The sequence below is a fragment of the Mesoplodon densirostris genome, chromosome 3, assembly GCF_025265405.1.
Source record: "Mesoplodon densirostris isolate mMesDen1 chromosome 3, mMesDen1 primary haplotype, whole genome shotgun sequence".
In the NCBI taxonomy this organism is placed as follows: domain Eukaryota; kingdom Metazoa; phylum Chordata; class Mammalia; order Artiodactyla; family Ziphiidae; genus Mesoplodon; species Mesoplodon densirostris.
The window spans coordinates 12,741,549-12,767,519 of NC_082663.1; the positions used below are offsets into that span (position 1 = coordinate 12,741,549).

General features: G+C 47.5%; 1 protein-coding gene and 1 long non-coding RNA gene across 5 annotated transcripts in view; one reads left to right on the forward strand and one right to left on the reverse strand.

Moving 5' to 3' along the window:
- The first annotated feature begins 4,142 nt into the window (after window positions 1–4,142).
- Window positions 4,143–25,934, forward strand: OTULINL (OTU deubiquitinase with linear linkage specificity like). The gene is made up of 8 exons (XM_060092737.1): window positions 4,143–4,322; window positions 19,212–19,371; window positions 19,458–19,489; window positions 19,596–19,687; window positions 20,465–20,614; window positions 23,030–23,158; window positions 24,062–24,331; window positions 25,147–25,934. The coding sequence occupies exons 1-8, from the start codon at window positions 4,259–4,261 to the stop codon at window positions 25,318–25,320; spliced, it is 1,071 nt and encodes a 356-aa protein (XP_059948720.1). The 5' UTR covers window positions 4,143–4,258; the 3' UTR covers window positions 25,321–25,934.
- Window positions 19,067–25,971, reverse strand: part of LOC132486059 (uncharacterized) — a 62,238-nt gene continuing 55,333 nt past the window's right edge. For all 4 annotated transcript variants that reach the window (XR_009531437.1, XR_009531436.1, XR_009531438.1 and 1 more), the window contains one exon: window positions 19,067–25,173. This is a non-coding gene — a long non-coding RNA (uncharacterized LOC132486059). The remainder of the gene's footprint in view (window positions 25,174–25,971) is intronic.

Genomic DNA, 25,971 nt, shown 5'->3' on the forward strand with positions numbered 1-25,971 from the left:
AAATGCTCAACATCCCTAATCATTAGGAAAATGCAAGTCAAAACCACAGTAATATATCACTTCACACCCATTAGGATGGATATTATTTTAAAAATTGAAAATGTGCCGGTGAGGATGTGGAGAAAATATAATCTTTATGCATTATTGGTGGGAGTGTTTTCTGCTGTGGAAAAAAGTATGGCTATTCCTCAAAAAGTTAAACATAGAATTACCACATGATCCAACAATTCCACTTCTGGCTTTATATTCAAAAGAATTGAAAGCAGAGACTCAAACAGTTATTTGTACACTTAGGTTCATGGCAGCATTATTTACAATAGCCAAAAAGTGGAAACAACCTAAGTGTACACTGATGGATGACTGGATAAGCAGCAATATGTGATATACACATACAATGGAATATTTTTCAGCCTTGAAAAGGAAGGCCATTGTGACATGTGTTACAACAGCAATGCATCTTGAAGACATTATTATACTAAATTATGTGAGCCAGTCACCAAAGGACAAATGCTGTACGATTCCACTTGAGGTTGTTAGAGTAGTCACATTGAGAAAGTAGTCAAAGGCAGAAAGTGGAATGATGATTGCTAGGGGCAAGGGTTAAGGAAGGGGGAGGAATGGGGAGGTACAGTTTAATGGATACAGAGTTTCAGTTTGGGAAGCTGAAAAAAATTTTGGAGATGGATGGTTGGTGATATTTGCACAACAATGTGAATGCACTTAATGCCACTCAACTATACACTTAAAAATAGTTAAATGGTAAATTTTATGTTATGTATATTTTACCACCAAAAAGAAAGACAATGAACTTGGATAAGGACAGTTGGAAGTGAGTACAGTTGGGAAAATTCCCCTGATTCTTAGTAGTAAGTCCAATCATTGCCTTCACTCACACATTCACTCGTTCTCATTCAATGAATACTGAATAAGTACCTTCCACGTGCCAGGCACAATTCTTGGGGCAGGAATTACAGCAACCGACCAGCAACTCCCTTTGCAACCTCCCAGCTAGAGGAGGATATTTAACTAGAAGCCCGTTCAACGAAGCAAACTCTCAATAGAAATGAAGATTGCAATTATTGCCCAAAGGTGTAACGAGTTCCACTGTTCTCAGAACAAACGTCAACTTGTCCTAGCCTGAGGCTGATCCAGATATGAATGAGTGAGCCTTGAGTAACGTGAAAAGTTTGGCATAGCAATGGAGAATACGTTTTGCAATGTCTTCAGGGGTTCTGGATATTCACATTCCATTCTCAGAGTTCAAATGGTCAAGAAAACTTTATGAAAACAAAAATTCTCAGAAAATATTTGCTATGCTTTATTGACCAGTGAGCCTCCCCCTCCCCCCACCTTTCTCTCTTCTGCTGTGGACCATATCAGTTCCGTCCATGTGATTAACTGGAGTAGCCGTTGCCCCTGGCCACTCAGTCCAAACTCTCCAGCATCACAATCAAGCGATGTGCTTCTAGGCACAATGCTAGGCACTGACTTTGTCTTCAGTTGTTCTAAGGTCAATATTTCCGTGAGTGTAATAATATGTGTCAGCATTTCAGCTGAGGCAATTGCTACAGGCATCTTTGTTGAATGCAACCTTTATGAAAGTATGGCCTCACCCATTCAAAAAATTCAAGCTCTACATAATAGGTCCATGAAATATGATTTTATTATACTGGGCTCAGTGATAGTTATTTTTCTAGTGCAGCACCAGCCAGATAGTTTTTTTAAGCCTATGTATTCAAGATGTGATATAATGTAAAAGGCAAGAATGTGTGTTAGTAAAGGCAATAAAGGTTTGTCACAGTCTATATATATATATAAAAAAAATTCAATCACTGAGCTAGACACTAAGGATTCTAGATCAGAATTCTTGCCCTTAAAAAGCTCACAATCCATGTTGATAAAAAAGATCGATAGCCTCGTAACTGTTAAGACAGGTAGTAAATCACACTTGGGTAGACCAGAAAGCCAATCAGAAATCTCTAGGTGTAGTTACATCCTCTACTTGATGAATAATTATGTGGTGTTTATTATGTGCCAAGCATCACTCTAAGGGTTTGGGATATATTTAATTACTTCATCCCCATAACAATGCCATGAGGAAGATACTCATTTGAGCTCCATTTTACAGATGAGGAAACTGAGGCACAAAAAGTTTAAATAATTGAGCAAGTCCATATGGCTAGTATGCAGCCAGGCCAGGCAGTCTGGTTCCAAGGTCTAGGTCTGTAAGTACCACACAAAGAGGCCTTCCACTCAGCTTTCAGAATAACAGTGAACATTACAGCAAACCATGGAACCCTGACTGTGAATTAATTGAAAGGATTTTAGGCTGAGTCCAAACAGCTGTGCTCATAAATTTTCTCTTGTGGGAGGAGGGGAAAGTTACTGGCTCATTTGTTTTGTGGTTAAAGGACTCAAGAAAATTTTATTTTATTATATCACAAGAAATTAGTCCTGGTACTTTCAGCTTCTAGAATAGACAATTTATACTCATCACAGCTCATAACTTTGTTTAGGTTTAATTATACACAGCAATTTTAAGTCATTTATTTTGTATAACAGGGCTCTATACACGCAAATCATGGTTTATGGCTGTGGAAAACTACCCCTCTAGGTTAAAACCTGACTTGGTTAGAAGGGATTTTTTTTTTTCTAAACATGCAGCAGAGTTTGGGAACGTTTCTTATTATCTTCTGTGAATCGTGGGTTGCAGAATGGTGGGGTGGTTGAGAGATCAGACCTAGGTTCAAACTCTGCACCAGCATTTACTGAGCCTCAGTTTCCTCATCTGTAAACTGGAGATAACAATAGTACCTACCTTGGGACTTCCCTAGTGGTCCATTGGTTGAGAATCTACCCTTAATGCAGGGGATGTGGATTCGATCCCTGGTCTGGGAACTAATATCCCACACGCCCCAGGCAACTAAACCTGGCCGCAACTAGAGAGAAGCCTGCAATGAAGAGCCCACGTGCTGCAGAGAAGACCCAGCGCAACAACAAAACAACCAATAGTACCTACCTCCTGGGCCAGTGTGAGGATTAGGTGAAATAATACGTAAAATAAGACATAAAAGGATTACCAAAGTGCCTGGCCTGATGTCAGCTCTCAGTCAATGTCCAGCATGATATTAATTGCTGTTGCTCTGATTCAGAATTTTCCTGAAGGTGCCAAAGACCTGTGGGATCCTCTAATCATTTGCTCTGAGACTCAGCGGGGGGAAGCGGTTACTTGCAGACATTGCCCTAAGTATACTGGAGCCACCTAAAATTCCAGGGTGTTTCCCACATCTTTCTTTAGTTATGGAATTTTTCAAAAGGTACCAAACCATGTTACATGCAAGTCTGTTTGTCTCTGGAGTTGTGTATATTGGAGAAGGAGGAAGTGTTCACCAAGATTTTAAGTTTCTTCCTTTTTCTCGTGAAAAAAGAAGGTCATCTGACAAGGAAATCAGGGGTGAAAGAACCTTGTTGTGAGTGCCTTTTTATTGTTGGACTGTTTATTTTTACTATTCGTTACTGCCTTGTTTTTTCCTTTTGATAAACCACTTTAACAGATGATCAGCTTTGTCCATAACCGCTCCTAATGTAAACTGAGTTCTAAGTAAGCACAACCCCGTTCTGCTGAGCCGCAGGGAAATCAAGATCAGGAAATCTGCCCAGTCTAGTGGAACAGGCCCTGGGTCAACAGCTGGATTCCAGTCTCGCCCACCCATAACCTTGACCGACCAGCGGTTTAACGTATGGGCCAGGGAAGGGAATGCTGTAACTTTGCCATGAGAGGAAAATGGGACCAGTCCCTCTCCCACACCATCTCACCCACCCGTATTCCTTCCTTCCCACTCAGTGGGCCTTCGATATAAAGTGCCAGGGAGGTCGTAGGACCCGTCCAGGTGGAATCCCCAGGATGTTTCCCGAGAAGCGGCGTTTGCATCCCAGCAGTATCTTTCCCAACCCCGCCCCGCGGAGTACCAGCGGCTCTGCGCAGCCCGGGCTGGCGAACCAGAAGGCGCAGAGACCCCGCCCACCCCGCAAGGCCCCGCCCTCAAGGCCCCGCCCCCCCGCCGCGGCCTCCCATTGGTGGCCCGGTGTGTCAGTCGACCAGCGGGCTCCCGGGGCGGGAGCGCAGGCTGCGGTCTCCTCCCGGCGCCTCTATCGCACGCCAGCCGCCGGGGAGCAAGAGGGGGCGCCGGCCGGCTGCCGCCGCGTCTGACAGACCCACCGGTCGAGGCTCCGCGCACATCAGCAGCACGCGGCCGCCATGGCGGCGCGGAGGAGCCCCCAGCAGGAGCGGGAGCGGCAACGACCTCGCGACCCCGCCGCAGGTGGGCCCGGGGCCCGGTGGGGCGGGGCGGGAGCCGCGGGCGCCCGGGAAGCGCTCTCCCCCGCCGGCCGTCGGCGCAGCCCTGGGTTGGAAGGTTCGGGGCCCACCATACCAGGGGTGGGAGGTCCGGGGCGCCCTGCCCGGGGCGGGGAGGGGGACGGGCTGCAGGGTTTGGGGGGGCCGTCGGGGGCGGGGGTCGCCCCTCAGTGAGGAACTGCGCCCTCGGGCCGAGGCAGCGAGCGACCCTCCGAGGCAGAGCAGTCGGGTTCCTGGAAAGAGAAAGCGGGTCCTGCGGGCTCGGATGCGTTGCGGCGGGGTGAGGTGCCCCGGCAGCGGCTGGGGTCGGGCCCTGGTGTCCACTGGCGCCGGTGTCCCCTTCTCGGTGTCCCCTCCGAGCCCTTGATTGTTGTCGGAGGGAAGTTGACGGGTTTCGCGCTTTGCTGGCAGAGGATGTGGCCCACACCTTCGCAGCAGTCGAGACCTGATGAGAAACAGAGAAAACTCTGGCTTTTGAAACAAAACTGTCACCAGGGCCGGGAGCTGCAGCACAGTGTATGGCACAGGTGGCCGGGGACGCCGCGCGCCACCTGTGTCGCGGCGTCTCTGCCCTCTGCGTGCGTCGCGGGGCCCTCACCGCACGAGTGAAGGGTGCTTTCCTTCCCATGCTTTCAGCCCCAGGTCTGAGGAAGGTGAGCTGCTTCTCAGCTTGGAGCACATTCCCGATTGTGTATTTCCCTGGAGGCCCCCCGGGGGTGAGAGCCCACTGGTGAATTTGGGGAGCACGCCTGTTCCAGGTGCCACAGCGTCAATGGGAAGTTCCTGGGACTGCTTCTTAGTCCGGATTCTTGGTCACAGCAGGAGCTTTTGATTCGCACAGCAAAGTGTCGGGTGTGGTGAAAGCAGCCCGGTTCTAGGAGACAAGACATGAGTTCTAGACATCCTTTTGCCCAGGACTGCGGGCCTCGAAGCTTCTGGGTCCTGGTCCATAAAATGAGGGCACTGGGCTAGCTGATCCATAAAGCCCCTCCCAGTCTAGAATTCTGTGATTGACGTATCTCCCACTCTCAAAAGTTTGGAGAATGAACTCATTTTCAACCTTTCTGCACCTTGGATTCTTACAGAATTAGCCAAATATTTCCTGGGGGTGTATCCATCTGAACTTTTTCTTATGTGATTTTCTTCCCGTCTCCCTGTGTTGTTTCGGCAGAGCAAAGCTGGAAGCGGAGGTGGGGCACAGCTGGGAAAAGCTGGCTGGGGGGCGCGGAAGGGTATCTACTCTGGGCTTAAGGTAACTGTCAGGAATTTTCCCTTCCAGTGCACCAAGTTCAAGGTGTGCCGGCACTGTGAGCACAGAGAGAATTCTTTCTTCAGCTCCAGCCTAAAAGGAAACATTTTCCTTCCTTAAAAAATAGTTCGAGGGCTTAGGAAAAGGAAAACCAACACTGCAATCGAAAACACATGCCCGCAACAGAGCCTACAAGAGAATGCTTACAACCAAGCGGTCCACAGTTGCTATTTTTTGCCAGCCTGTTTGTCACTTTTATACTTCCACTCTTACGTTTCTGTGAGATGGATTAAATAGCAAATAACATGTAAGTTTTGGCACCATGTGTTTCAGCTAAGTAGAAGTTCTTGATTGGCACAGTGACTGAATTTGAAAGTGATCTTTCCCCTGGCTCCCCGCAGCGGGTGGGCGCTGTCCTGTGTATCTGCAGCCCCCAGCCTTGTCCCTGCCACAGTAACAGTGGGTAGTGGAGTTCTCTTCACAGTGCTGGACGCGGAGACACTGCCCATACGTAGTCTTATGTAATCTCTACAACCGCCGTCCTGTGATGCTCCATTGAATGGTCACGGAATTTCCTCAGAGTTTCCAGCTAGTAAGTGGTGCCGGGATTCAAGCCCTGGCGGCCTGGCTTCTCCTGCAGCATGTTCTTAACCGTTGCCCGCTTCTGTCTCCTAAAACAGTCAGGCTTATACCTGGGAGCACTCCAGGTTCCAAGGGTACCTCATCACAGTTAAGCTGTTCTAAAGTAAAGTTGGCTTATCAACTTAATACCACTGTTGTTGCTCAAGGGAACTCACAGGTGTGTGTGCAGGAGAAAAAGTCATCGTTATCAAGCTAAAACTTCCTACATGTGTGTTTCTTTATACGTGGCTCTGAAGTCTCTATGTACCATTTAAAGGACTTAGTGGACTAGCGTATCTGACCTTTCTCTCCTGCCCACTTGAATCCTCTGGTCCATGTTTAGTTACTTAGGACAATCTGTTCTCAAGACGCAGAGGTTATATACACATTTATTGATTTGTAATTAATTGAATGGAAGAACACTTAAATGTCACTTTACAATAAGTCAACAGGGAAAAGTTTTTGTTTATACACTCATTTTTCCATTGATCTTTTGTTCTAGTCATACTCTATTTTTCTACTTTTTCATTTAATTGAGCTGGAATAGACAGGTGCCATCATGTTTAAAATAAGAGGATAATAAAATGTTTATGTTCATTTCTAGGAGACTAAGGACCCTTGTCTGTTAGTACTGTTGCTGGGATTCCCAGGTAATAAGCAACAATCCCAGAAACTGTGGCACGTAAGATGCTATGCTCAATAAACCCCTGAATTAAGTTTAATAGTAAGTCTTTCATTGTTGATTTAACCGGGTGAGTCTGACTTTGAGTTTACGTGGGACTGTTGGATGTTAGATACATAGTAATTGAAAACACCTTATTAGCTCTTTCTCTGCTTGCCAGTGTTATTGATTTTTATTGAATATGAGTTAGGGTTAGTCTTCTGGCAGAGGGAGTAATAATGTATCGATAATTGGAAGTTAGCTTCTCAAGAGTCCTCTCCCAACTTAGAAGCAGAATCCCAGCCCGCTTCCCTGAGCACCAGCAGCTGCCCAGATACCTGGGTTTGGCCTCTTGGGTGGGGTCTGAGTGCCTGTGACCCCCAGAGCCACAAGATGCCTTCCTGACCTGGCCTGGACTGTGGGTCGCCCGCACTCCGGGTGGGCTCTGTGCCGTGGGCCCACCTCAGAGGTCAAGCAGGACATCCAATGCTGAGGCCCAGGCAGCCAGAAGGGACCCAGAAGACCTGGGGGTCCCGGTCTCGGCCTGTCAGGCTGTCCTGGAGGCACTGCCCAGATCTGGGGGGGCCAGGAGCCCAGGACCACCCCTACCCCTTTCTGAAATCTTGTTAAATATAAATCAAATACAGCTGTCTTTTTCACTGGGGAAAAAAAAAAAAAAAGTATCCTGCCTTCTCGTGTGCCCGTACAGTGGACCTGAGCTCCTGTTCCCCCCAGGCTTGGAGGACCTTGTGGGCACAGGCCAGTTCCCAAGTGGTTCAGGAGTGGAGGTGGGCAGGAGCGTGGGCTTTGAACCTTGTGTATCTCTCCCCTAAGCCGGGGCAGAGAGGGTTCCCCGGAGCGTCTTGTCTCCCAAGTTGAAGAGAAGTGGACTGAACTTCTTCCCTGTAAAGAGAGAACCTTTCCCTGGGTCTTGGAGTGACACCAGGCACATCGTGGGTATATTTGTTGATCTGTGACAAGAAGGCCTCAACTTTGCTGTGAGATCTCTAAAGTGACAGGAAAACTGAGTGCCCTGTGTCTTCCAAATCGCCTGCCAGGATAGGTTGAAATGCTGTGGGAGAAGCAGAATGGCTGAGAGGACAGGGGAAGTGGAAGAGATGGCCAGCCAGGCCGGCGTGGGCGAGGACAGTCAGTCACCATCCAGATGTGAAGGGCTGAGTGGCACTGAAGTCAGCGGACCCGATCAGCTCTGTGTCATTTTACTTGGTATTTAACAAAGGAACTGGGAGTTCAGTTCGTAGCTAAGGCTGGCCTCGCACCTTGAAGTGCAAACGTAGCCAATCGAATTATTAATATAAATGTTGGGTCCCTCAGTTTTGCACCTGAAGCAGTGCAAGCCTCGGGTGCATCGATTCCTTCCTCTGAAACCTGAAATAAAGAGAAAAATCACTCAACCTGAGAGTTTATTCGATCAGTTTTATCCACGGTGTATCCCTCTCTTTTGTTTCTTAAACATTTGTTAAACTCAGTTTGGGGTACTCAGCTGATTGTCATAACAGAGGACTGGTACGGCCACTGCTTATAGACCTACCTTGTACTGCACTGTTCCTCATGCTTGGATATTCCAGCATCTTCTCCCACATATACCTCATGATTCATTCAAAGTTTGGAGCCTCTAACATGTGAAGGTACAATTCTCCTTTCCCTCCCCGCTCCCCCAGGCTCCTTGACCTTCCTCTTTTATTTCTTGCTGTCATTTAGAAACGGGGGTTCCACGCAAGCCCTTGTGGAAAAGGCTCTTTATCACAATTCTGCTTTCAGGTCAGCTGGTGTAATAGACCTGCAGACCTAAGCACGCATGTCTCGGGTGGAGTATTTGCTGGCATTTGTCAAGGTCTCATGTATCTTCTGTACACGCTCAGGCATCTTTCCTGTAGTGCAAGTTTGGAGTAATGTTTTGAGTTTAGTGGAACATCAGTTGTTTCACAACTACTTAAAATCCTGTGCCTGTACCCCAGCGTGACTATTTCACTAACATAACTCTGAAACATGTTAACATAAAGAGGCGCTTGGAGGAGGATGGCGGTGAGTGGCCTGGCCTCCTTGTGTTTGTTTATAGGGGAGGAAGCTGAGGTCCAGGTTGCTCGACTGTCTAGGACCAGACCTGGAGTTGAGTTCCTGACTCCCTGGGGCCTGCTCATTCCACTACCCTGAAGCCATCCCCCGAGGTGACCGCTTCACAGCCTCACTTCCTGCTTTATATTTACATGAGTGTATTTAAGGGAAGGGAAAACAGAGTGGTGGCTCACCATTTCGTTTTTTTCTTTTCTTTTTTGTTTTTTTGCCACGCTGCACGGCTTGTGGGATCTTAGTTCCCCGACCAGGGATTGAACCTGCGCCCCCTGCAGTGGGAGTGTGGAGTCCTAACCATTGGACTGACAGGGAATTCCCACACCATTTCTGACATGCATGTTAGAAGTCAGAAGGGACCAGCAAGAGAGAAGCTGGTAGGCAGGATTAGGTATGGTGGGATAACAGAACAGCCCCAAATAAGTGAATTAAGTTTATTTCTTTTATGGCAAAGCTCAGACGTGGCTCCCCAGGGCTGGAATGGGCTCCACAGTGTCAGAGGCCCAGGCTCTTTCCACTTTGTTTCCACCCTGCATGGGTTTCACGCCCACAGCTACTTCCTGGTGCAAGATGGCTGCTGAATGTCAGTTATCACACCTACATTCCAGCTAGTAGGGAGGTGGGAGGGCAAGGAGTACACACCCCTCTCAACAGAACCTTGTGGAAACCGCACATCACACTTCTTGGCCAGAATTCACGTACATGGCTATACCCAGCACTTAGGGAAGGTGGAATGTAGCCTTTATTCTGAGTAGCTAGGTATCCAGCCAAAGTCAGGATTCTATTCCTGTGGAAGAAGAGAGAACAGATACTGGGGTTGGCTGGCAGTCTCTGTCGTGGAGACATGTGGACTGGATTCCGACTACATCGATTCATTTTATTTATTCAACAAATATTTATTAACTATCTACCATGTTTCTAGGGACCAAGAAAGCAGAGAGAAAACAGACACAGTCCCAGTCCTTAAGACATTTCCCTACACAGGGAGACAGACACTAATCAAACACAAACACAGTTGTGTAAACTGTGATGAGTGCTGTGAAGGAAGGAAAAGAACACCGTGTGCTGTGAGAGAGTGGAGCAGGGGTTTGACCAAGCCTGGGGGTTGGGATTGTGTGCCAGAGAAGCTTGGCCCCAGGAAGTGACATTTGAGCTGAGAGCTGGAGAATGAGCAAAGTGAAGGGTGTTGCAGATGAGGGAAGAGCATGGGCAAGAGTGAGCCCTGATGGAGGACCTGAGGGCCGCCAGTCATCTTGGAGCCAGAGGAGGAGGTGAGAGAATAGGGGAGAGTCAGGGTCAGACCAAGGGGCACCCTGGAGGCAGGATGAGCACCCGTCCTGGTTTGCCTGAGACCAAGGATGTCCTCGGCCGAGGAGCTTTTCACCACTAAAACTGGGGGAGTCCCAGGCAAGCCAGGGGGAGCTGGTCAGCCTCCCCGGAGGTCACATGAGTAGTTGGGTTCCTTTATTATTGATTTCAGCAAAGTTCTTTTTTAGGTAGGCATAGATCCCAGCCTTGGAGAAATAGCAGCTGACTAGTAAAAGTAGCCCCACCTTGGCCAAAGGGAAAGAGACACAAAACACAGGCAGCACTTACTTGTAGCTGACCAGTGAGACTTTTCTCTATCTGGCATGATTTCCCCTAAGGGTAATTTTGGAAATCAGTTGGCGTGTGATAGTACATTTGAACTAACAGAAACAGCCGAGGATGGAGGAAGCCCTGACTCCAGAGCGGTGTGTCTCGCCACCAGTGATACATTGGAATCACCTGGGAACTAAAGAAAAGACCGGCGCCCAGCCAATAAATAGATTCTCTGCAGGTGGAGCCAGGGCAAGGATGGTTCCCTCTCGGTGGCAGCGCCTCCCAGGCTTTGGTTACGCTTGAATCACTGGGGATCTTGTAGAACACAGATTCTGCTTCCATGGGGCCCGAGGATTGTCTTTCTGAGTGCCCAGCTGGGAAGAATGTTGCTGATCCATAGACTTTGAGTACAATGCTCTATAATGTTTGGCGAGTTTGTTTTGAAGCCTCTGGTTTCTTTTCAGGAGAGCAGATCTGAAGGACCACGTAAAGGTAGGTGGGTCCACGAGGGGTAGAGGCTAGGGGAGGAGGACAGGGACGCCCCCCGCCCTGGGCTCCCATCAGGGGTGGGCCCAGCCCGACTTCTCAGTTGGTTTCACCAGTGGCTGGGGTTACGTGGTGAGGCCGGTTCCTGGTTACGGGAAGACCAGCTCTCCGAGGCCTGTGGCTGGGATGGTGCAATAGGCGATGCCCCATCACTCTCTCACTTGTTCAGAGGCCTTTCCAGATGACTCCACTGGCTGCCAGGATGTGGGTCTTTCCTATAAGTAAGAAAAGCCAGAAAGATTTTTGAATAGGAGATGACACGTCCATTGAATGTAAAGAAAGATACAAAAAACAAACCAACAAAACACACACACCATTGGCTTCAGAGCGGAAAATGGCGTTGGAGAAGGGAAGCCAGTTAGAAGGATGAGTAACCACTAGCGACAGAGGCCGAATGATTCCGATTAACGGAAAAATCACTGTGTGGCGAAAGTGGCTTGTCTCAGGGTGTACCTTATTTCTCTCTTGGTCACGTGTTCATAAATGATCTATTTTGGGATGTGGAAGACAAGCTTAATTTTTTTTTTTTTTTCCCCTTTTTTTGCGGTATGTGGGTCTCTCACTGCTGTGGCCTCTCCCGTTGCGGAGCACAGGCTCCGGATGCGCAGGCCCAGCGGCCATGGCTCACGGGCCCAGCCGCTCCACGGCATGTGGGATCCTCCCAGACCGGGGCACGAACCCGTATCCCCTGCATCGGCAGGCGGACTCTTAACCACTTGCGCCACCAGGGAGGCCCGACAAGCTTAATTTTTGAAGGTCTAAGAGTTGAGAGAGGGAGCACCACGGAAGCCATGACAGGTCAGAGCAGTGACCAAGTCCAGGAACGTGCAGTTTAGCAGGGATGTGTGTCAGCTCCTGGGTCTAAAAAGCACGGAGCTTGCACACGGGATCTGGATAACCCCTTGCTTCCCTTCCCAGGTTCAGAACTAACTAAAAGGTGGACACGGAAGTCAGGGATTTTTTAAATACCGGCTCAGTCATAAAATCCCTGTGTCTTAGTCAGATGGCCAGATGGGCTTGCAGGCGGTGCCTGAGCTGTACTCTCCCCTCAAAGGTCAGGCCTCTCTCCCAGAGACACAGCAGCCCCGAGGGCACCTCTCGGCAGGCAGGCAGATCCTAGTGGAGAGGAGGGGGCTGAGCTGAGCAGAGGGTCTTACACCTGCCATCAGGTAAGTCTCCCGCCCTCAAGAAAGAGGAAGAGGAGAGGCTAGAGGGGTGGAGGCCAGTACCGGGTCTCCAGGCCAGTTCTTGCGCCTGGAGGTTTGAGGACAGTGGGATGAGAGCACCTCTTCTCTTTCCCCCTTCAGCAGATGGGAGACTTGCTGAAGCAACAGGTCTGAACGGCTTTAGGTTGGTGGCAGGCTGAATACTAACACAATTGCAGGCTGCATTAGTGTGCATGTATCATCTAGACAGAGTCTGGCCAGCCACGGCCCATGGGCCAGATCTGTCCCACTCAGTTTTTATATGGCCTGTGACCTATGAATGGTTTTTACATTTTTTAATGGTTGGAACAGAGATCAAAAGAAGAATACCATTTCCCGACATGGGAAACTTCCATGAAATTCAAATTTCAGCATCCCTAAAAAAGTTTTCTTGGAACACCACCCCGCTGTGTACTGTCTGATGGCTGCTTCCCCTGTGTCGGGGACGATCTGAGTGGACGGGACGGAGACCAGATGGCTGGCAGTGCCTAAAATACTCTCTGAGCCTACACAGAAAACTTGCTGACTCCCGCTGGAGCATGAAGAAGTGGTCACGTGGTTGAATTCTCTCCCGCTTGGTCACACTCAGGACAGTGTGTTCTGACCAGCGGTCTCACTCTGAGTGTGGGGTGGGTCCCGAGAAGAGTGACCGGGATGATGAAGAGACGACGCCCCTGCCCCTCGCCACCAAATCACGTCAAGTGAGGCCTGGGGGAGAGAAGGGGGCGTGTCTGACCTAGAAGAGAAAAAGGCACAGCGGGAATGACGGCTGCCTTCTGAGGTCATGCTTGTTAATTGTTCTGAATTCTTGAAAGAGAATTGCTCAGGAAGCGCAGTTGTGTAGTTAATTCAAAGGGCACTGACCTTGGGTCAGAACATGTGGGTTCAAGTTCAGGCTCCTGCTTGCTTTCTCCGGGCTTCAAAGATGAAGTGTGTGTGTGACAGCTCATCAGGTGGCCAGGTCCACAGTGAGTTAAGCTTCAGCTTTCACCTCAAAAGTGCTTTCCAGCCAGTGGGGGACGCACTCATGAATCCACTGAACCGGAACCCACCTGCAGTGTGGACAGTGTGTGTGTGTGTGTGTGTGTGTGTGTGTGTTTGTGTGTGGGGAACCGGGGGAGAGATCCATTCTGCTTGAGGGCCTAGTGTGACTCAGGCCTTGGAGAACCAGTGGGATTCCAGCCCCTTCGGCCCAAGCATCCCGTGTTTCTGTCAAAGATCTAAAAGGCTGTCGTGTGGAGGAAGAATCAGACACATTCCTCGTGACCCCAAGCAGTAACGATTCAAGTTGTGGTGACAGATCTGGTCACACAAACCTCTTGCCTCTTTGTTGAGACAAAGTGATTCATCTGAGGTCCCGCAGCTAGAAAGTGGAGGCATAAAGACTGGGTCCCAGCCGTGTTCTGCCAGCCTGCTGTCTCCACCAGGCCAGGGCCAGGGAGTCTGCCTGGCTGGGTACAGTGACCTGGAGTTCTGGGGTCCCCGAAGCCTATCCCACCTACTGCTTTTGTGCTTTTGTAGTTGGGTGGGTCTTAAACCTCTGCCACGTGGTTAGAAAATTAACGTGATGGGTGGAATTGAACACACCTAATGCTGTGCCCAGTACATGAAAATGCTCTGAGCTATGATGTTATTAAAAACACGCACACAGTCCCCTCAGTGTTTGGCAAGGAGCATTTCCTGCTGTGTTTGATGACTCTTGGTTGGCAGGAGCCTCGGGTGAAGCGTGCCCAGTCCCATGGGACGTGGGATTGCACGTATAGCCTTGTTACGTTGGTTGCACGACAGGGCTACCCTTGTGTGTCTCGCTGGTCATGACTTTCGAGATTAAAATCTTCCACGTTGGGGGTTCTCTTCCTCAGTGGAACTGATCTTGTAGTTGTTGGTTATAGAACTCTTCTAAGTGGGAGGCCGTTGTTTCTTAACTGAGCAGGATTAATACGTGAAATTCAAAAGTGTAGAAAGTCTTTTGACCTCACCATTTCAGAGATTTATTAAGGGGATATTTGTTGGGGCTTCCCTGGTGGCGCAGTGGTCTGGGCAAGCTGATCAGTAGCCTTTCCTGACAGCAGAGCATCGCGCCTCCAGACCAAGAGCTCCCTGGGGCCAGAGCAGGTGTCTTTTCAGCTCACTGCTCGCCAGCCTGGCGCTCAGCCCAGGGTAGGAAGAAGTAGGCGAGGGGCAGGAGGGAGGGGGGCTTCCCGGGTGCTCCCAGCCCACTGTACCACGTGGCTTGTGTGTACTCCTCTCTGGGGCACCCCCACCCCTTCAGCACTCCTGCCACAGAGAAGGGGCGCGGCCGTCCCGGGCCCTATTTGCTTCCTAACCCATCCATCTCTCTTGGCCACTCTTCCTACCTGCTAATCAGCCAGAATATGGCATTGAAGCTGATAGAAATATCTGTTGTATTTATTATATTAAATTTAGTATTTTTCACCTTAAAGTTGTCAACAAGGTGATTTTCCCATGTGGTATGTCTCGCTGCCCCTGCTGTCTGCAGTGTCGAAATTAGATCGCCTTTTCCGCCGTTTAGCTCAGGCCTAGTCTCCGCCCCGCTCAGCCCGCCCCGGTCAGTGGGCCGGACCCGGGGCAGACGAACCGAGGGTGGAGCGAGCTCCCCGTGCGGGGCAGGGGCCGGGCCCACGGCAGGTGTGGAGGCAGGTGTGGAGGCCAGCCGGACCCCGGGGCTCTCCCTGAGAGCGCGCCTGGGCTGGGGCCAAGTGCTGTCAGGGTGATCACTTGGTTTCCGGCTCCTCTGGGGCTTTTAAGTTTTGTTTTCAGGTTTGTTTTTTTCTTTTTGGTTTCCTGTTTGAGTGTTTGAATTATTTCAGTTTTGGTACAGTTTAGAGAACGGAAAAAAAAAAAGGCTGAGTAGAATTTTACCACAAGAGAACAGTGGCTTTTTATTTTCTCAGTTCTAGTCAATGGTCTCATCTGCCACATGTAGCCTGAGTGATCACAGGTCAGAGTTCCGTGTCAGATGGCCCCACGGCTGGCTTCAGGAGGCTCTGGTGTCATTACCCAAAGGACGTCGCAACTACCTGAGTGTTACCTCGGATTGTGTGGGTTGAGGTCTCCGCAGACGGTCACGCTGATGACTGGGGGGACGTGTAAGACCTAGCTCATCCTCTTTCCGCTGTCATAGGAATGTCTGGTGCCTCATGTATCACCTCATTCAGCCACCACCGGAGCGGTCCAGCCCAAGAGGGTTAAAAAGAAATTTCACTTTTATCTCTTGATGAGCATTAAAAAGGATCAAGTCCATAATTCCTGGCAACGCTTGTTTTCCGCCTCTTCGTTGCCAAAGCCACCCCTCGTCCCCTACTGCCTGGTTTCTTGCCCTTGTCCTCGCGCCTCTGTTTATTATGTTGAAAGACTGACTCCATGGTGCTGGAACTTCTCTCTTTTGCTGTTAGTCCGGGGGGCGCCCCCCAAGGCCAGCTCCCCGTTAGGCAGGGCACTGGGCAGCGGAGGGGAAGTTGGGCTGGCGGGTGCTGACTTCTCCCTGGCCGGCCGGCCGAGGGGACCCCGGGAGGATCCTGACGTGGAAGATCTTATCCCGTCTCGGCTGCTTTGGGGGAAATGAGATTTGACTCAGGAGATCATCAAAGCTGTGATCACGATAGTATTTTGCTGGGTGCCTCATTGATGGCGTTCTCCTCCGTGTCTGTTGTTTTGAGTTGTAACCCAGTTATTGACACATGCAGGAGAAATTTTTTAAACTCTGTTTTTAAAGAGTCTGGATTCCACTTGCTGTAGCAGAGCTGGCTTGGGATTCACTCAGCTCCATCATTCAGAGGCAGGGCAGGCAAGTGGGACAGCGTCCAGCTTCCGCATCGCAGTGCCCCGTGCGTTTGAATTCTAGCTCTGCGGCTCATTTCATCTTTCTCTCCCTCGCAGTGTCCTAAGGTGATAAAATAATAATGAACATGCTTTGGGTACTTGCCGCGTGCCGGGCCATGAGCTCGGCACTTTTCCCAGCATTTCCTCGGAGCATCCCGCAGCTCCAAGGGGGCCTCCGTGTTGCCAGGGTAACGGCAGCGAGAGGAGCCCGTGAGCCGCCCTGCGTCCCCGGCGCTGGGCTGTCCTGCTGCCCTCCCTCCCGGGGTTAAGGGACAGGCACTTGGGGGCACGGAGTCACCCACCCCGTGTACTGCAGGGCCAGGGCCTCCTTACGCCACTGCGTTTCTAGGAGCAAATGAGACAATTCCTGTAGAACGCTTGCCCCAGGGTCTGGCACATAGCAGAAGCTCAAACTGTAGCTCTTTTAAACTGTCACAAAAGCCCCACTCCTGATAATATTTTCATACGAAGTTATGTGAACACCTCGGGGTTCTCTCTGAGCTGCAGCCCACTCCCCTGTGACCTCCTGAGTCCCGCCTCCAGGCCGCTCCCTGGTACCCGCACCGGCCCCCATGATCCGCTCCCCGGCCCTTCTTGGCTAGTACCTGTGGCTGCACTGGGTAGAGTGGATACAAGGAGTTTAGGCTCGTATTCCTGGTTTGCGTGGAAAGGGGGTGTTCAGCCCTCACATGTTTTTTTCTGAGAAGTTGATCGTATCGCCCTTTCTTGGGTGGGAGGTGGGTTTAATTTCAAGGATTAGGGCAGTAGGCTAGGGAAGTGCGTGCGTGCGTGTGTGTGTGTGTGTGTGTGTGCACGCGCGTGCATGTGTGTGTAGGTGTGAGGAGACCAGAATCTGCGGTGGGTCCCCTTGGAGGCCCTGGCAGCTGTCGAGAGGCCTCAGGCTCAGGAGAAGCCCCCATTTCAGGGGTCTCAAGTCAAATACCCCGAGGGGCCGGGCAGCATCTTTTAAGAATGCAGCACGTCGACTGGAGTCTGTGTGTGACAGATGAGAGCAGTGCCCATGGAGCGGGCAGCAGCCAGACCCCAGCCCAGTGACTGCAAGCCCTCCAAGTCCACACGAAAACCGGGACGAGCCGGTGGGAAGCAGGCAGATGCTCTAAAAGGCTCTTCACAGAGGAAGAACTATGAACGTGTTACTGCAGCGAGAAATCATAACCGGTCCTGGGGTTTAGGGAAATGGAGGCTCGTACATGTGGCGGGAGTGTCAACTGTTTGAGGGGGCGCTTTGGCAACATCTGGAACATCTGGAAATGTGCACACCCTTTGACCCAGAGTTTCCTCTTCTAGAACTTAGCCTAAAAGATACCGTGAGTCCACGAGGACTGTTGGAGGAAAATGTTTGTAAAAGTGAAAAACTGGGAAACAATCCAAATGCTCGTCAACAAGGCAGTGAATATGTATACATGTGATGCTCTCTCTTTATACTAAAATATTATGCATTCTTTAAGAAGAATAATGTAGACTTTTTAATAAAAGTCTGAATTATATATGCAAAGGCATTATAGCTTACATTTTTAAACAATTCATTAAAAACTTCGTACTAAATATCTAGGTAGAAGTAAATACATAATTAACAGCTAATCAATTGTTCTAAACAGGTAAGTACCTGCTTTTGAAAATGTACTTTTCCAGTAAAGGGTACATGATGTCTGTCTCTTGTAAGCTTATTTCTTAGAGCTGCATATGAATGTACAACGATCTAAAAATAAATAGTTTAATTGAATAATAAAAAAATGTACTTTTAAATAATTATAAACATGCATATTTTTATTTGCTGGTAACTTTTATTTCTTTATTTGCTGGTAAATTCTTTCTTTATTGAGAGTATATATATTTCTTTATTGAGAATGTATAGCAACTTTACTGAGATATGCATATCAAATATCCATAGGATCAAAAATGCTAAAATTGTAGATTCTGAATCCAGGAGGCTTTTACTACAGTTAATCATTGGAATTTTACTAAACCAATGTGCCAGGGAGGGAACTATTTCACAATGAACCCCAGGAGGTTTGGCGACCATTCAAAAGTTCTCTTCCTCATTTGTACTTCAGCATTTTACGTGTTCAAACATAACATAATTAGGAATCTGCTGCACATGGTAAAATATTGCAAGTATGTAGTTTGGGCTCTCCTGGCCTGTGAATTTTCTCTCCTATCACATCAGGAATCGTAGTGTACCCTGTAAGCTGCACACCTAGCTCCACCCACGACTATTCTAAGTGGCCCACTTTCTGGAAATGATGTCTCTGTGCCTGCTGAGTCTCGTTCTGTGCGTTCAGATGATGGCATGTGTTATGGCCCATAATGACCCAAGAGTATCGCCGTGGGCAAAAGTGGGTGGTGGCCACATGGCAGGAGACGCCCCTGGTGTGACTGACTCCTGTGGGCTCGGTGCTGAGCAGACTCCCTTGATCATTCTTGGATTTAACAGATATTCTACACAGTGCAAGGCGCACTGTGCTAGTTCTTAAATGATTTCATTCCATCTTTCTCCAGCGAGGTCAGTATTTTTACTCCCATTTTACGGTCAAGAAAATTCAGGGTAAGAGAAATGAGGTGTCCCACAGTCAGACAGCTGAATAAGTAGGAGAAACGGGTTTTAAATTCGGGTCTGAGGGATTCCGGAACCCATGCGCTTTATGTTCCCTATTCCTCTTGAATTCTGTAGAACAGAGATATCTTTATATATGACACTGATTATAGGAGAACTAGGTGTTTCTTTAATTTTTAGATTGAATTTTCAAATGCTTTAAAAATGTTTATATAAATCAATGATAGACTCTTTACAGGTAAAATTATCCAGTGTATCTTTTTTTTCCTCTTAAACAAAGCAGGCTTGTGTAATTGTGATGTATGTTTATTTTATTTTTTATTGAAGTATAGTTGATTTACAATGTTAATTTCTGCTGTACAGCAAAGTGACTCAGACACATATATACATTCCTTTTTATATTCTTTTCCATTATGGTTTATCGAGTATATTAAATATAGTTCCCCATGCTATACAGTATTATTATTATTGAATTTTTGTAGGAAATGACCAAGTGCACTCCTGGACACTCGTCACCAGCCAAGCCTTGGATACCGCGTGGAGAGTCGCAAAGGGGTCAGTGACGCTGGCAGTTTCATTTCTGGTGGGCACCCTCTGGTACTTCAGAAGGCTACATTTATATTTAGGGCACCGGCTGAAAAGGTATGTGGCTATGTCGTCTTTAATTTTCAAAAATGCCCTTGCTGTTTAAAGTAGAATTTTGATATTATCGTTCCCTTATCTTTTAGGTGGATTGGATATCTGCAGAGGAGATTCAAAAGTAAATATTTTCATGCATATGTTTCCTTATTTTTAAAGTGCAGAGAGGGTTCAAGAAGGGAAAGGAAAGGGAAAATTCACCACCTTGTATCTTTGATTTGGTTCAGGGAACCTCAGTGTGGAGGCAGAAGTTGATTTACTCAGTTATTGTGCAAGAGAATGGAAAGGAGAGACACCCCAGGCCAAGCTGATGAGGAAGGTGTGTCTGTTTATACAGCTCGTGGTGGGTGGAGAATCTGTGTGTAAAAATCGGGAAACACGCATTCCATTCTGCTTCACCAGATGTGGCACCAGGAACCACTGTGGCTCTAATTAAAAGCCAGACAGCTGCTAGACGTTGCCTTCGGGCCTCTCACCTAGAGCTAGTGCCTTCGAGGACTTGGGTAGATTAGGCCCGTAATTTCAGGACACTTGAGCCTTGTACCCTTTTCAGCTCCCTCCTGGCCAGGCCTATGAACCCATCTGAACATGCAGTGGAGACTTCTGTCCTTGAAGGGATTCAGGCATCTTGACATAAAACATCTTGAGGATTTTTAGAACTTTCCATCAGACCAATCTTGGTAAATATTCCCAGCAGTGCTGTCCAACCTTGTCACTAGCTAAAGCTCCCCGCCCCCCGCCAAAAAAAAGAGTGAGAGAAAGAAAAAGAAAAGTACATTTAAATGACACTTTAGCATGGACTTAAAAGTATATATGGTATTTTTCACTGTGTTCAAGTTGTAGACATCATCTCCCCAGAATGACATTTCCTGGCTCTGGGCTTCCAGGAAGTTACCAACTAAAGTAGCATGTAATGGACTCCATACACACACAGGTCACTTGAAAATTGCACGTGTTCGCATTCATAACTTATAATGGTTTTGTTTCTTTGTCCGCTTTATTTGGGAGTAACACCTTGCTGCAGATGCAGGGGGTTTGCTTTCTTTGTTCTCTCATCCAGCGGAACTAAAGACAGCCTCTCCCCCCGTGCTCATAGGCTTACGAGGAGCTGTTCTGGCGGCGGCATATTAAATGTGTTCGACAAGTAAGAAGAGACAACTATGATGCGCTAAGGTCGGTGCTCTTCCAAGTCTTCAGCCAGGGCCTCTCTTTCCCATCCTGGATGAAAGAAAAAGATATCGCGAAGGTACGTCCTCACACCGGAAATGCGGGAAAGGTCGCACTGATGGGGACTGCAACACAGATGCTCGGGGTCTTCTGTGGGTGGCTTTGTACACAGGGCGTCAGGAGACTGAAGGTCCTTTAGCCCAGTCCTCTGTCTCTCATGTCAGTTTGCAAACAAATCATCTCAGAAGGATAGTCGCACTCCATTTTGTTTGTTTTTAACGCCGGCGTCTTTTCTTGAGAAGGGCATCTGTCCTTTATAAGTTAGGTGGTCTGCTAAAATTCACTTTTCTACTCTATGGCTATTTGAGTGTTGACAAGCACAGTGTGTAACCTCCACCCCAGAGAATCCCTTGTATCCCTTTTTGTCAAGCCTTCTCTCACCCCCAACCCCAGGCGACCACGGATATGTCTTCCGTCCCTTTAGTTTTGCCTTTTCCAGAATGTCACATAAATGGAATTATTCGGTGTGTAGCCTTTTGAATCTTCCTCTTTCACTTAGCATAATGTATTTGCAGTTCATCCACGTTGTTCCATGGATTTGTAGTTCACTCCTTTTATTGTTGAATGGTGTTCCTCGATATGAATATCACATATTTTGTTTATCTATTCATGAGTTGAAGGACATCTGGATTGCTTCCAGTTTATTTATTTGGGTCTTAGTTGAGGCCGATGGGCTCCTTAGCTGCAGCTCGCAGGCTCCTTAGTTGTGGCATGTGAACTCTTAGTTGCGGCACGCATGTGGGATCTAGTTCCCCGACCAGGGATCGAACCCGGGTCCCCTGCCCTGGGAGCATGGCGTCTCAACCACTGTGCTACCAGGGAGGTCCCCAGATTGCTTCCAGTTGTTGGCAATGATGAATCAGGCTGTTATAAATATTCCCATACAGGATTTTGTATGAAGGTAAGTTTTCATTCCTTTTGGGTAAATACCTAGGAGTGAGATAGCTGGGTCACATGATAGGTTTATGTTTAACTTTATAAGAACCTGCCCACTCTTTTCCAAACTGGCTCTGCCATTTTGCCACCAATAACGTATGAGCTCCAGTTGCTCTACATTCTCAGGTTCGTTGTTTTGGTTTTTAGCCATTCGAATAGGGGTGCATTTGTATCACTGCCTTTTGTTTGCATTCCCCTAATGGGTAATGATGTTGAGCATCTTTGCATGTGCTTATTTGCCATCCACATTATCTCCTTGGAGAGGTCTCTGTTCAGATCTTTTGCCCTTTTTTTTTTTTTTTTTTTTTTGCGGTTCGCGGGCCTCTCACTGTTGCGGAGCACAGGCTCTGGACGCACAGGCTCAGCGGCCATGGCTTACGGGCCTAGCCACTCCGCGGCATGTTGCATCTTCCCGGACCGGGGCACGAACCCATGTCCCCTGCTTCGGCAGGCAGACTCTCAACCACTGTGCCACCAGGGAAGCCTCGCCCATTCTTTATTGGGTTGTTTTTTTTTTAATATTGAGTTTTGAGAATTCTTTATATATTCCGAAAACGAGTGCTTCATCAGCTATGTCATTTGCAAATATTTTCTCCCAGTCAGTACCTTGTTTTTTTCATTTTCTTAACAGGTGAAGCAGCACAGTCTTACGAATAACCTTAATTTTTATTTGAATGTAGCATGCCTAACCACAGGTGTACCTTTAAGGATGGAGGAGCAAAGAAATATAAAGTATTTGCACATATATAACTACACATGGTCTATTTCCTTCACATCTTTTATTTAGAGCTGTTTTTAGTGGTAGTTTAAGTGCATCTAGTGGTTAAGTGTATGCTGTGTGCCAGCCCTGCTGCTAGTTGCTGAGGGCAGAGAACTTAGCTGAGGCCCCGGGCTCCACAAGCTCAGCTGGGTGGGAAAATGTATCAGATACCCCCAGTGGATCAGGTTCTTACGTATTGTATAATCTTACTTAGTCCCAACAAGAGGCCTGCAAAATGGATCGTCCTGTCGTTGATTTTTGACAGTTGTCATTGTCTCCATTACAGTGGAGGATGAGGCTAAGAGGTTACATAAACAGTGCTGGGTGAGTCATCTCTCGGCAGGCGAGTGACAGAGCTGGTTTCCAACCCCAAAGTGCGTCCTTGTACAATCTACATTCCCCTGATGTACTGTGTTACTCTAACGGCGCTTGGCTAAAAATAATTTCTAAAGGGGTATACCCAGGAAGTTCGGGAAATGTTTCATCCAAAAAGATTGTTTCTGTGGACGTAATCTGCATTTAGGTTTTCATCAGTTGTGAAACTGTGCATTAAGAAGATGATCCAGATCACTTAATCCACAAATCTAAAACAAGACTGTGTTTTTACTTAACTGTTGTTATAGTCTTTTAAAACGAAGATTTCTGAATGGGATAAGATTATCTCCTGTGACATAGTCCAAATTGTGTGTCAGACACGTTGAGATACTGATCACTGTTGGCATCTACTTCCTTTTCAAGCTTCCTGAAAAACTGCTCTTTTCACAAGGTTGTAATTGGATCCAGCAATACAGTTTTGGTCCTGAGAAGTATACAGGTTCGAATGTGTTTGGCAAATTACGTAAATGTGTGGAATCATTGAAAGCACAGGTGAGTCTTTAGGGGGGAAAGCATGCGCCCCACACGCAGCCCCTTTTCTCTCATGCCAGGCATGTCGCTCTATGCCCCGCTAGTAGAAAGTGCAGCAGGAATAGTCTTCTGGCAGCTGACCACTTCCTTCCCTGCTCTTCTGTGTCCTTCCCAGTAACGAACGGGAGCGATGCTGTTCTACACGATGATTACACCCATCACGGGCTAAGAGGGCTTTTGTGGACTGGCCGGGAAACCTTAACAATCACGTACCTCTGTCGTTTCCCCAGAAAAATGTGGTGCAAGGTCCAGACAAGGCACTGGGAAATGCCCTTCTGAAATGTGCCTATGTGTAACTTGGGGACAGGACAGATGTTATAATTTGACTAAGATTGTTTTTCCTGCCCTGAATAAACACAGATTTTTAGATCATTGAAATGAATCCTCCTTGGGAAATACCATTTCTCTGCCATGGTTTTCTGATCTGTAAAACTAAAATATGAATAGTCTTAACCCTGTACAGTTAGTTATTGTGACGTTTTAATGAGAGAATGCACGTAGATCGCTTTATACTCCGCCCTGGCACACAGTGAGTGGTAAAGAAAGAATACTAATTAGTACTATTGTCACTGGAATGTCCTTTGTGTCACCCAGCACCCTTAGAGGCAGCTTTAGGAAACTGACTTGTTTAGTATTTTACCTAGTGGGTGGTGCTTTTTTGAAAAACTAGTTTAAATGAAATATTGTAAAAGTAATAAGTACTTAGGGTTAAAAAAATCAGGGTCAAATGATATAAAATGAAAAGTTAAAGTTCGATTCCCCTCTATTAATCTCTGGTTTGTTTTATAAGTACTTTAAAAATTATGCAGTAGTGTATGTATTCACCTTTCCTGTTTAAGTTTCACTTTACATCTGTGTTTTTAGTGGGCTGAATTTAGTGGAATTAAAGATTATCACAAGAGAGGAAGTATGTGCAACGTCCTTTTTTCTGACGCTATCCTGGAATATAAACTTTACGAAGCTCTGAAGTTCATCATGCTCTATCAAGTCACTGAGGCTTATGAACAGATGAAGACCAAAAAGGTCATTCCCAGTCTTTTTCGACTCCTGTTTACCCGGGAAACCTCTTCCGACCCTTTAAGCTTCATGATGAATCACCTGAATTCTGTAGGTGACACGTGTGGACTAGAGCAGGTAAATGGGGCAGGAGAATCGTGTGTGTATAATGAAGGATGATGCTGGCAACACTTGAGCACATAGGTGTTTGTTTGTTTGTAGTTTGCTTTCAGCCATGATAAGTCCAGCTGCAAAGAGGTGGCGGGTGTGTATGATTGCCCTCAAATGAGGAAAAGAAGAGTGATAAACCTTCCTGCCCGGTGCTGGCTGCTGCGTCTTTGCAGCCCTGGGGCTGGCGAGTGGCAGTCCTGGGAGTGTTCCTGACCTTCCCGCTGCCTCTCAGGCAGTAACAGGCTTTCCCACAACAGAGGTTACCCAGGAGGAAGTCCAGCTGCAAACTGAGGCAACATCTGGAAGAGCATTTGGCTACTTAGTGCAGACAAATAGAAGTTATTGACATTTTAAAAGAAGTCCAGACAATGCTTTCATTTCCCCATAGAAAAGGGCTTTCGTTTTGCTTTGCTTTGCTTTCCTTTCCTAGGAGGTGCTCAAAATCATCTGACATTTTAATAAAAATTGATTTAAAACGATTAAAAAAAACCGTTGGAAAAACAGTGTAACTTTCACTGTAAGCATTCCTTTATTAGATTTTTTTTCCAGGCAGCTTTCCTTGTGATTGCTTCATGCTACTCCCCAGAGACGTTTCTCTGCTTGTCCTCTGCCCTCCACGCAGCGGACGTTCGTTCCCAGCTCTGTGCCCACTCCCTGGTTCATGTGTGGGTCAGCAAGTACATCGTCATCTCATGAGCTGCAGAAGAATACCCGCCCTCTGCTGGTGAGAGGTGGGAAGTTGGAAATGTGTATCTGTGACCTCTCTTTCATCTCTTCCCCAGATTGATATGTTTGTACTTGGATACTCCCTGGAAGTAAAGATAAAAGTGTTCAGACTGTTCAGGTTTAACTCCAGAGACTTTGAAGTCTGCTACCCAGAGGAGTCGCTCAGGGAGTGGCCGGAGGTCTCCCTGCTGACCGAGAATGACCGCCACTATCACATTCCTGTCTTTTAAGTCAGCCTGGACCAGGCACCAGCTCTCGCCGGTGACAGTGGTCACACTTGCAAGTAATGTTTCTAGAAAAGCAAAGCTAGTATTGCTGCCATTGGAGGAATCAGGGCCTCCCTCTCCAGGATGACAGGTACACTGGACGGAGACCCACGTGCCTTCCCTTTGTTTCCAGTGATTTCCTCCAGAGCCCCTGCACTGATGTATTTGTGGGTTGGTGGTTTGACCTTGTCTGTAAAGGCTCTGGTCATTTCACACACAACAGAGCACAATGATATTTAGTTTGGGAAGAACAACAACAGGAAGAAACCGAGAAGAAAATAAGTAGGGGAAAAGGACTAAAGGGAAAGAATTTTTTGTCTATAATCTTTATGTTCTTTGTTAAGAATCTTGTCTTTGACTGATTTTGGATCTTCATAAACATGGCCTTATTTTATAAGCATTACCTTCCCAGGAATTTCTATGGTATATTGATTTTCCAGAACCATTCGATTAACTTTAAAATTGTGTGTGTGTGTGTATTTACACTCACACACAAACATGTATAATTTTATCTATACATATCTAAACACATACGTACACATAGCCACTACTTTGTAAAATTTGTTTTATATCTTTTTTTTTTTTTACTGTTGCATCTGGCCAGTTTAATATGTT